Source organism: Podarcis tiliguerta (assembly GCF_965153285.1).
Source record: "Podarcis tiliguerta genome assembly, chromosome: 7".
Taxonomy (NCBI): domain Eukaryota; kingdom Metazoa; phylum Chordata; class Lepidosauria; order Squamata; family Lacertidae; genus Podarcis; species Podarcis tiliguerta.
This window is the reverse complement of record NC_139540.1, coordinates 10,418,120-10,429,768: the sequence shown is the minus strand read 5'-3', so window position 1 is coordinate 10,429,768 and position 11,649 is coordinate 10,418,120. Positions and strand designations below refer to the sequence as shown.

General features: G+C 44.8%; 1 protein-coding gene across 1 annotated transcript in view; it reads left to right on the top strand.

The window, feature by feature from the left end:
* Positions 1-2,236: 2,236 nt before the first annotated feature.
* TG (thyroglobulin) overlaps positions 2,237-11,649 on the top strand; it is a 175,230-nt gene continuing 165,817 nt past the window's right edge. Inside the window, exons 1-7 of the mRNA XM_083450285.1 lie at positions 2,237-2,339; positions 3,619-3,716; positions 4,038-4,241; positions 5,937-6,096; positions 7,636-7,742; positions 8,572-8,715; positions 10,441-10,626. Coding sequence (XP_083306411.1) covers positions 4,199-4,241; positions 5,937-6,096; positions 7,636-7,742; positions 8,572-8,715; positions 10,441-10,626 — 640 coding nt within the window. The 5' untranslated portion in view covers positions 2,237-2,339; positions 3,619-3,716; positions 4,038-4,198. The remainder of the gene's footprint in view (positions 2,340-3,618; positions 3,717-4,037; positions 4,242-5,936; positions 6,097-7,635; positions 7,743-8,571; positions 8,716-10,440; positions 10,627-11,649) is intronic.

The window sequence follows — 11,649 nt, the reverse complement described above, 5'->3', positions numbered from 1 at the left end:
TAGCGAGGGAACCGCCACAAGGCCCTTGGCGCTGGACTTCAGTGTCCGGGCAGAACGATGCGGGTAGAGACGCTCCTTCAGATATACTGGACCGAAGCTGTTTAGGGCTTTAAAGGTTAGTACCAACACTTTGAATTGTGCTCGGAAACATACTGGGAACCAGTGTAGGTCTTTCAAGACTAGTGTTATATGGTCTTGGCCGCTCCCAGTCACCAGTCTAGCTGCTGCATTCTGGATTAGTTGTAGTTTCTAATAATGCCTTTTAGCTGAAAATATGGAATTTGTGCATTAAAAACAAACTGAATGTGACGTAGGCATGAGCGTCACTTCAAACACCCGGATGGTACAGGTTTTGTGTTTGAATTAAAAGTACAGAGATATAATAAGAAATCAGTCGGATCAAAAAATAAAAAAGGAGTGGGAATGTTTTGATGAATATATGGCAAAATCATAGAATCATAGAATCATAGAGCTGGAAGAGACCACAAGGGCCATCGAGTCCAACCCCCTGCCAAGCAGGAAAATATTGCTAAAAAAAAAGGGGGGGGGAGAGAGAGAGATGCTAGTATGCCTAGATTAAAATGTGAAGTACTGGATGGAAAAATTTAGTAAGGAAAGATAAGAATATATAGATGATTTGAGAAGATTGTAGAATGCAAAGACTGTAAATTGTATAATGTGGAGGAAATCGAGAGGGGGCGGAGGGAAGTGGGAGGAAGGAGGAAAGAATAATATGATGGGTTGAGGAAATAGAAATGTAAATATATGGGGGGATGGGGAGGAAATGGTGTTGGCTTTGGTATATCTGTATTGTAATGTAATATGTAAAAACCAATTAAAGAAGAAGAAGTACAGAGAGAGCAAAAGCCGTTTTAAGTATAGACTTGTAGAAAAGGATATTAGATATGAAGATTGCTGAGAAGCTGCTACTGTGAGCCCAAGTTCTTGGGGACAGGGTAGAAAGTAAGTACACTTAACCTACATTTTCCTAATTATTTGTATATTGTTGTACACCAAGAACTGCATCAATTGCATGTTTGACACTGATGAGAATTGTAGGGTTGCAAGAGACCACTTTAGTGCAGGAATAGCAGCTAAAGAATCCTTGACAGATGGCCACCCAACCTGTTTAGAAACCTCCAGTGAAGGAGAGTCTACAACCTCCCAAGGGAGTCCATTCCACTGTCAAACAGCTCTTACTCTCATAAAGTTTTTCCTGATGTTTAGTTAGAATCTCCTTTATTGCAACTTGAAGCCATTAGTTCGAGTCCTACCCTCCAGAACAGGAGAAAACAAGCCTGCTCCACCTTCCATGTGACCGTAATAATATAAGAATAAGAATAAGAATAAGAATAAGAATAATAAGAATAATAATTTATTTATACCCCACGCTCCCCAGCCAAGACCAAGCTCAGGGCGGCTAACAACCGATATAAAAACAAATTGATTGAAATACAACATTAAAACATTAAAATGCAGCCTCATTTCAATGGAAACTCAAATCAAAAACTTTTTGGGGGAATGAAAACGTCAAATCTTTACCAAGGCTAACTATTCAGACTGGTCCTACATGGGCCAGAAAAAAGCCAGGGAAGTCCCCAAACAGGAGTTCCATTACAGGAGGAGAAAGGAACATAGGAGTCAAAAATGGGTCAACGTTTGCAGGAACTGTAATGTCGCCATTACAAAAGTCCATGGATGCAGAAGACAATGTATTTTGAGAAACGGAATAGCCAGATGGACTTGCTACTGCCATTGGTCCACTCTTCCAGGGAAGGCAGAAGGAAAGGACTGGAACAGGTACAGCAAAGGTGAAGAACCTGTGATCATCAATGTGACAGGTTCATGTGTCATCAGCTCCATGCAGCAGTCAATGGTCAAGGATGAAGAGAGCTGTGGTCCGACAACATCTGAACAGCCACAGGTTCTCAATCCCTGTCTTTTGAAGGCATAGAAACCATGTCCTTTGTGGGATAAGGTCATCCTTCAACCGGCCATAGGAGAAGGATGTGGAAAACTGGCCCACCAGATGTTGCTGGGAGTCCAGCTCCCAACACCCCCAATTACTGGCCATGCTGACTGGGGTTGACGGGGTTTGGCATGCACCAAAATCTGGAGAGCCACAGGTTCCCCATTCCTGCTGTAGGATGGGCAAACGGTGTAACAGCTCCACTGGAATGAAGTTGGGATCAGCTGCCCCAATAATTGTGCACATTCTTCCTGCATTCAGAGTACCAGGCAGAAAGCCAACCTCTTCGCCCATGTGAGCTTCGAAGGGCAAAGGCCTTTCAAGAAGGTGAAGACTATGTCCCTCAGTGCTTGGAAGATGGCCGGTTCAGGTAATGAACTTATAGTATGATGAGATGTTTCAGGCAGGAAGACAATGGTGCTGAGTCCCAATATAAGGGCGTTAAGATGAACAATAGTACCTGGTTAGTCTTACCATGGCCTGATGAAGATGAGGTTGTGGTGACATAGAGGCAGAATGTTTCACTGGTGGCCTTGGTGTTGTAGAGCATTCTCCCTGGTGAAATATGAGATGTCCCATCTGTATTGGCATTCCGCCGGCGTTTGAAGATGCACCTGTTTACATATGTACATAGGTGTTCCCTTGATCACTCTACACAAGTCTCTTGCCTTAATCACTGTCCTCTTTTAATGGGAATGTTTTACTCCATATTTTGATTATGGATGCTTATATGTTAATGATTTTACATTATTATTTTATTGTATTTTAATAACTGCACATTTTTAATTACCGTTGTGCAATTGGCTTTTATATTTTGCAAGCTGCTTAGAAGTCTATTTTGGCATTGAGCAGTATATAAATGAATGGAAGAAATGGAATGCAAAAAATGAAGACTAAACCTCCTGCGTTCAAATCATGCGCTCTGCCACTGACCCATGGCCTCATTTCCCAGCCTAGCATGCCAAGGTTTATCACCTAGGCCTGATGCACATGAACAGTAGAAAGGTGGTAGAATCCCCATCCTGAGACGGAAGTGCAGGTTGTGTCACACTGGGCTACTGGTAGGAGATGCCATTTTTAATAAAAGAGTTCTACAGTAAAATAAAATCCCAAGAGTAACGCGTCTCCCAGTCATACCAGGGAGAGAGGTTTTATCCTGGCGTCCTTCTGGCTGTGCTAGTTCCCTACTTGCAACGAGCCTTGCATTTTTACGTTCGAAAACATAATTCCCTGCTGCCAACATTGCAAAGTGGTACAGCCTATTCTACCACGTACAGGACTCTACCACATAGTTGGCACCTGCTGCCTTGTTTTCCTCATCTCCTCTTACATTTGTCCCTAGGGTGCAGGAGGGTTTCACTAAGGCTGTAGTGTGACCAGGTAACTTTTTTGAAGGTGAATAATAATAATAATAATAATAATAATATTTATACTGCGCCCATCTGGCTGGGTTTCCTCAGACATTCTGGGCAGCATCCAACAGACTATTAAACAGAATAAAACTTCAAACATTAAAAACTTCCCTAAACTTCAAACACTAAAAAACTTGGTGACAGCCCTTGGGCTCATCTGCAGTGATGAAGCTTGAGAACCTCTGATGGGCAGCTATTACTACCTGATGACATGGAAATCTATCATTTGTCCACCAGGAACATCCAGTGCAAGAAGAAAGATACCTCCTGCTGGTGTGTAGATGACAATGGGGCTGAAATAGCAGGGAGCAAGCAGACCGGATCCTCAGTAGCTTGTAAGTAAACCATGCAAGGTTTAATTCTCTTTATTGTCACGAGCACCTGACTGGGCACCTCTTCAGCCACACCAACAGTGATGCAAAGGGCATTTTTGGCTGGCCGAGCTTGGATATGGGGGGAAAGGCTTCCTGTTTGAAGCCCAAATGGGACAGGGGGCACTTTTGTCCAAACACGGGGCAATCCTGTTTTCCTAGGAATGGATGGCAACCCTACTTCCAAGGGCCACATGGCCACACCTGACAATAAGGACAATTTAGGCGTGGTATCTCAAAGCCTGGAAATACCCCAGATTTAATGACGTTTCTTCCCTGCCATAGGTTTATCCTTCTGCCAGCTGCAGAAGCAGCAGATCCTGCTTGGTCGGGTCATCAACGGCAGCACAGCTTCCTACATCCCGCAATGTCTGGATTCCGGTGACTTTGATCCCATACAGTGTGACTCTGGCCTGGGTCAGTGCTGGTGTGTGGATGCTGAAGGGATGGAGGTTTATGGCACAAGGCAGAGAGGGAAGCCCAAGCGATGTAAGTCATGTTCTGTTAAAATGGGATTGTCCATTAATACCACCTTCCTTCCTTCCTTCCTTCCTTCCTTCCTTCCTTCCTTCCTTCCTTCCTTCCTTGCCAGCCAGCCATTATTCATAGCAGAATCAAGATTTTAAACAGAAGTCATCCCAGTTTGCAGCGCAGTATGGGGTGTTAGGAAGGGATGCGGGTGGCGCTGTGGGTTAAACCACAGAGCCTAGGATTTGCCGATCAGAAGGTCGGCAGTTCAAATCCCTGCAATGGGGTGAGCTCCCATTGCTCAGTCCCAGCAGCTGCCAACCTAGCAGTTCGAAAACACGTCAAAGTGCAAGTAGATAAATAGGTACCACTCCGGCGGGAAGGTAAACGGCGTTTCTGTGTGCTGCTCTGGTTCGCCGGAAGTGGCTTAGTCGTGCTGGCCACATGACCCGGAAGCTGTACGCTGGCTCCCTCGGCCAATAAAGCGAGATGAGCGCCGCAACCCCAGAGTCGGTCATGACTGGACCTAATGGTCAGGGGTCCCTTTACCTTTATGGGGTGTTAGGGGAGGGGTAGTACTTCTGGTGGGGGACATGTCATGCTCCTTCTGGGGCAGCTTGGTCACCTTTGGTCCCCACCCTGCACTCACCTGTGGCTCCTAGAAGATGTTAGCATGAGACAGCAGCCACACTCCGGGAACGGCTTTGACTGTCCCACTAAACCAGGTGAGGGTAGCCGATGGGTCTCAGACCCTCAGTGAGCTAGGAACTTTCTCTGCATACAAAGACAGGCTCTGGTGGATTGAGTGGTCTCCCAATGGTCAAGGAGGCAGTTTCTGTATGTGCTGTAGAGGGAAGTTAGGGGCAGATGGGGCTGGTCAACCTGGGAAGGTAGCCCATCTAAAAGAAGGAAAACTCTGATCCTAAACCTCTGTTGCCTTGTGAGAAGACAAGTCTGAGGAGTAAACCTAAGGTGTTTGGATGACATCTTGAACGTCTCCTTCCAGCAACTCCTGCAGCTAAGCTGGTGCAAAATGTATTGCCGTGCTTTCCTTTGAACCATAGAATCATAGAATCATAGAGTTGGAAGAGACCACAAGGGCCATCGAGTCCAACCCCCTGCCAAGCAGGAAACACCATCAGAGCACTCCTGACATATGGTTGTCAAGCCTCTGCTTAAAGACCTCCAAAGAAGACGACTCCACCACACTCCTTGGCAGCAAATTCCACTGTCGAACAGCTCTTACTGTCAGGAAGTTCTTCCTAATGTTTAGGTGGAATCTTCTTTCTTGTAGTTTGGATCCATTGCTCCGTGTCCACTTCTCTGGGGCAGCAGAAAACAACCTTTCTCCCTCCTCTATGTGGCATCCTTTTATATATTTGAACATGGCTATCATATCACCCCTTAACCTCCTCTTCTCCAGCCTAAACATGCCCAGCTCCCACCACGCTCCCAACCACGCTCCCAACCATGCCAGTGAGGTCGAGGGGGGGGGGGGAATCTTGTCATCTGGGCAGCCCAGGACCTCCAGACACACTGCCCAGGCTTGCGTCCCAAAAAGGAGTTGTACTCCACTGGCTCTTGAGACAGACAGATGGCAAGAACAAGAATTCTGCAGCAATGAGATGAAATCTGCAAGAGTGTTTTCCCCTCCCACAAAGACTCCCATGTATGAAGGTGACGTCTCAGCAAACCCCTATGCCTTTTGCTTGCCAGGCCCTAGGAAATGTGAGATCCGAGACCGCCGCATCCTGCACAACGTCGGAGAAAAGAGCCCGCCCCAGTGTTCAGCTGATGGAGAATTTCTGCCTGCCCAATGCAAGTTTATCAACACAACGGACAGGATGGTGTTTGACCTTGTTCACCATTTTAGCAGGTAGGAGTAAAAGACATGCTGTTAGTAAATATGGGAAGGCATTCTAGCTTTCGTGGTTGGTATGTGACCATGAAGAGCCTGGGTGTTGTGGGAGAGATGGCACACCTTTCCAGGGCTGGGACATTGGTGGAAAGAACATGAGATGCTGGGACCGGTGGAAAATGCGGTCAAGGAAGGAGAACTTGTGCTCCTCCTCCTGTTGCTGTTGGACTTGTTGTTGTTGTTGAGTCGTTTAGTCATGTCCGACTCTTTGTGACCACACGCCAGGCACTCCTGACTTCCACTGCCTCCCGCAGTTTGGTCAAACTCATGCTGGTAGCTTCGAGAACACTGTCCAACCATCTCGTCCTCTGTCGTTCCCTTCTCCTTGTGCCCTCCATCTTTCCCAGCATCAGGGTCTTTTCCAGGGAGTCTTCTCTTCTCATGAGGTGGCCAAAGTATTGGAGCCTCAGCTTCAGGATCTGTCCTTCCAGTGAGCACTCAGGGCTGATTTCCTTCAGAATGGATAGGTTTGATCTTCTTGCAGTCCATGGGACTCTCAAGAGTCTCCTCCAGCACAATAATTCTGTTGGACTAGAACTCCCATTATCCCCAACCGTTGGCCTTGCTGGTTGGGGCAGATGGGAGCTCAAGAACATCTGGCCACCATCTCTGACCTAAAGGAACTCAGCAGAGCTTTTGCACTCAACGGCACAGAGAAAATATGTTAAAAGTGACAGATGACACTAGAGGGCAGGAAAGCCTTAAATGTTGCAGCCACCACGGCTGGCTGAATGAAGTTGATCTTCCTAATCAATCCAAACTGGGGGGAAACCAAAGAAATGAATTGCTCTTTCAGCAACTGTAAAAGACCGCAGGACCAGCATTATGGGAGATGAGTTTCTTTGAATGTGCCAGCTGAAGTGAGGAAGAGAGCAAGGTTTGCAATGACCCCCAAAAGATTAAATTGCTCAGATGGTGTTCTCTAGCTATCGAGATTCCACAACCAATTATTATTATTAATCTTTATTCATTTTCTTTAGCCTAAGCTGTTACGAAAGATAAAATAAAACAGAATGAAATGCATTATGCACTTAAAATAATTATGAAAACCAGATATTCCGTCAGATAAGGGTTTGCTCCCCTGGAGAATATAACTTATCATCTCCAAAAACTTTTATCCCTAAATTTGCTGGTCTAAAGGCAGAACAGGCCACTTTTCTAGAGGTGTAGGGAGGACCTGCCTCCTAATAAATAGCTAATCAAATAACCACTCAATCTCCCAACTGCTAAATCCTCATAGACTGGGCAAACCAGTTAGTAGTGGAGCAAATCTTCTGGCACATTGCCACCAAACTTTCTGTTCATACAGGATCTGGTGATCATGTCCTTCAAAGCTCACTTCGTTTACTTTCCAAGAAGGATCCTTGAAGGTTTAGCATGTCTGACCAACCCAAATCTAGTATCTTAGCACTATTTCCCCCTCAAAATCAGATGGAGTGTGGAAGTGTTGAGAGGGGTTGCCATGTCACCTGTGATGCATGTTGGTTTTCCTTTTAGATTCCCAGAAGCGTTCTTGACATTCAGATCCTTCAGCCGCATGTTCCCAGAAGTCTCTGGGTACTGTTACTGCGCCGACAGTCTAGGGAGAGAGCTGGAGGATACTGGTAGGTGTTTGCTGAATCTGGTCTATTGCTGAAGACAAAATTTCGCACAATCATTTGACATGCAGTGAATCCCCATTATTCAAAATGGCTGGAGAGAAAGTCAAATTTGACTTTGGAACTCTGGTTGTGTGCGTGTGTGAAAATTCAGATTTCACAGCTGAAAATTTCAGCACTAACACCTCCAACCTGCTCCCTCCCCCGCCAACTTGACTAAGAAGAACAAAATGTTAATGTCTCAGAGTTCAGATTTTAGAATCTTCCTGTGGTTTTTTTTCTAATTGCGCATGCTGAAATTTTTCTTTCTTTATATAACGCTTTAAATTGGCATAGCCAGGTGGTTGTGCCATGAAATCAATAACACACCGCAAAGCAGGTTTACATATAAACTTTAAGTCTCAAGAACAATATTCTATACAGATGAATGAAACCAAGAACAATGAATATAGTTAAGCGTCCATCAGAAAAGGCTTGGGTAAAAAAAAAAAAAAAAAAAAAAGACCTTTAGCATGTGCCAAATGTATACAGTTTTGCTGCTTTTCTTATAAACACGGGGAATTATGGGATGCATCCAGCACAGTGTGAGCAATGGGTTTTTTCCTGCTCCTCCCCCAAAATCTGTTCTGGAGGGGCCCCCAGCCTTCTATAGGGGAATTTGATGGTGTGGGAACTAGAAACGAACAGGGACCTCTGTTGTGCAAATGAAGCTTTATAAAAGAGAACAACAGATTTTGTTTTAGGCATGTTACTTTCGTGGTTGGTTTGTTTTTTGTGGAGCGGGGCAATATCTCAGCACATGATTCGGTACTTACAATACTATTTCCCTTTCCAGGTCTAGAAATGCTACTTGAGAATGTTTATGACACTATTTTTGCATCGCTGGAGGCTGTTCCCTCTTTTGCTGAAACCAGCATGTACAGGATCCTGCAGAGACGCTTTCTGGGAGTTCAATTGGCTACAACTGGCAGATTCAGATGTATGTAGCACCTAAGACTGTAAGGCGTGGTAACTCGAATGCACTAAATTTAAACAAAGGGAGTCAATCTGAAGCCCTCCAGATGCTGCTAGATAATAATAATAATAATAATAATAATAATAATAATAATAATAATATATTATTTATACCCCACCCATCTGGCTGAGGCTCCCCAGCCACTCTGGGCGGCTCCCAATCGATTGTTAAAAACAATACAGCATTAAATATTAAAAACTTCCCTAAACAGGGCTTCCTTCAGATGTCTTTTAAAGATAAGATAGCTGCTTATTTCCTTCACATCTGAAGGGAGGGCCTTCCACAGGGTGGGCGCCACCACTGAGAAGGCCCTCTGTCTGGTTCCCTGCAACCTCACTTCTCGCAATGAGGGGGAACCACCAGAAGGCCCTCAGTGCTGGATCTCAGTGTCTGGGCTGAACGATGGGGGTGGAGACGCTCCTTCAGGTATACAGGACCGAGGCTGTTTAGGGCTTTAAAGGACAGCACCAACACTTTGAATTGTGCTTGGAAACGTACTGGGAGCCAATGCAGATCTCTCAGGACTGGTGTTATGTGGTCCCAACGACCAGTCCCAGTCACCAGTCTAGCTGGATTACTTGCAGTTTCCGGGTCACCTTCAAAGGTAGCCCCACATAGAGTGCATTGCAGTAGTCCAAGCGGGAGATTACTAGAGCATGCACCACTCTGGCGAGACAGTCTGCGGGCAGGTAGGGTCTCAGCCTGCGTACCAGGTGGAGCTGCGTACCTGGACACAGAATTAACCTACAACAGAATTAACCTACTACAGGACTACAACAGCTCCTGTCTTCCCTGGCCATTGGCTGTGCTGATGGGGGCTGTAGTCAGCAGCACCAGGAAGGGTATATTGTTTGCTGTCCACTAGGAAATGAAGTATTGACACATGGTCTTTGGCAGGTGGCTATTTATGCGTCTCCAGAAAAGAGGCAGCACATCGCCAGAAGTTAGTTATACTGTAGTTACCAATAGGCTACCAACTTCAAGGCTTTTGTGTAAATTCACAAAGGCCCAGAATGTTGGTGGAAAGCAAATACATTTCCTCCTCCTGAACTTCTAGTTAATGTGTGCGTTAGTTTAAACCACATAAGGGATTGTGTAGCAATCTAGCCACCACTTGTTTGTAAGCCTCCCTGTCTTAGTTAACCACCTCTAAAAGCTGAGCCATTTTGTTTGGCTCTGGACAGTATGCCTGCTATTTTCCCTCTCTCATCTCCACTCGTCCTCTAAATACTTCCTGTGTGAACCAAACCTTTGAACTCCATAAACTGTAAGTGACCTTTTCCATCTAATTCACCCAAGCTGCAAAGTAAGGGCTGCCTGTTTCCTTACGCTCCACCTCAACTGCTGAGTTCTTTAGTGTGTCAAGACCTGCCCTGTGGACCTCCTTGCCACTAGAGGTTGCTTTTAGGCACCTTCTACAAACTCTATTATTCAGACAGACCATTCAAACATGAGATTCTTTGCCAAGCGGGTCTTGATGATGTGTTTGATGTTTTTATTGTAATACTGCATTTTTAGTCTGTTTACTGCCCTGTGATATCTTAAGCGAAAGTGGAGTTATGACTATGTAAATAAAAATAACAAGCAATTGGGTTCTAACCTCTTTAGGGATTGATTGCTGTTCGAACACAGAAGTCAGCGCAAATCATTCTGGTTAGCTCCCATCTTTTCCTCCTGTTTCCTTCGCAGGTCCCTCCAAGTGTGAAACCGAAAGATCCACCGCCATTCGTTTCGAACAGAGTTACAGGCCATCTTGTGATGATAATGGAGCCTATGAGACAACCCAGTGCCAGCTGGATGGGCAGTGCTGGTGTGTGGATGCCAATGGGCAGGAACTTCTTGGCACAAGAAAGAAAGGACAGGATTTATCCTGTGGTATGTAAAACTAGAGCCTTAGACCAGCTCTGCTGGGTTTATCTGGCCTGTGCTTCAGGATAGATAAAAGAAGATACAGTTGTACCTTGGAAGTCGAGTGGAATCCGTTCCGGAAGTCCGTTTGACTTCCAAAATGTTCAGAAAGCAAAGCGCAGCTTCTGATTGGCTGCAGGAAGCTCCTGCAGCCAATCGGAAGCTGCAGAAGCCCTGTCGGACGTTCGGGTTCCAAAGAACGTTCGCAAACCAGAGCACTCACTTCTGGGTTTGCAGCATTCGGGAGCCAAAACATCCGAGTACCAAGGCGTTCAGGATCCAAGGTATGACTGTACTTCACACACACACACACACACACACACACACTTTTCAAGTTTACACATTTCACTATTTTCACAATCATTTTGACATTTTAAAACTTGACTTCCTTCCCCCTCTTTCTACGGTTCCTTAAATTTATTTTTAATATCTTCTGCATATCCAAATTAACTTAATTTGCTCGTTTAGTCATCTTCTTTAAATACATACTCTTATGAAACTGCAGGTTATTACAATAATCCTGCCAATATTTTTATCTGTTTGCAATTTATCTGTAAACATTCAATAAACCATTTCCATTCTTTTATGAAAAAGATTGTTATCTTGATCTCTGCTTCTTCCGGTAAGTTTCACCATTTCTGCATATTCCATAAGTTTTTGTATCCATTCTTCCTTTCCTGGGACTTCTGCTTCTTTCCATTTTGGGGCAAGTAGCATTCTTGCCGCTGTAGTAACATACATGAATGAATTTCTATACACTTTAGGTAGACAGAACTTACAAAAGAAGATACTTCTTAAAGCTGTGCAGTCACTCCCAAATGTGGGCAGTGAAAGCCACCAACCCAGATGGCTTTAAAAGAGAATTAGACAATTCATGGGGGGAAGGGCTGTTGGTGGCTATTAGCCACAACGGCTGTTCTCTGTCTCCAAAGATGGGGGCAGCAATAATAATAATAATAATAATAATAATAATAATAAAATAAATAAATA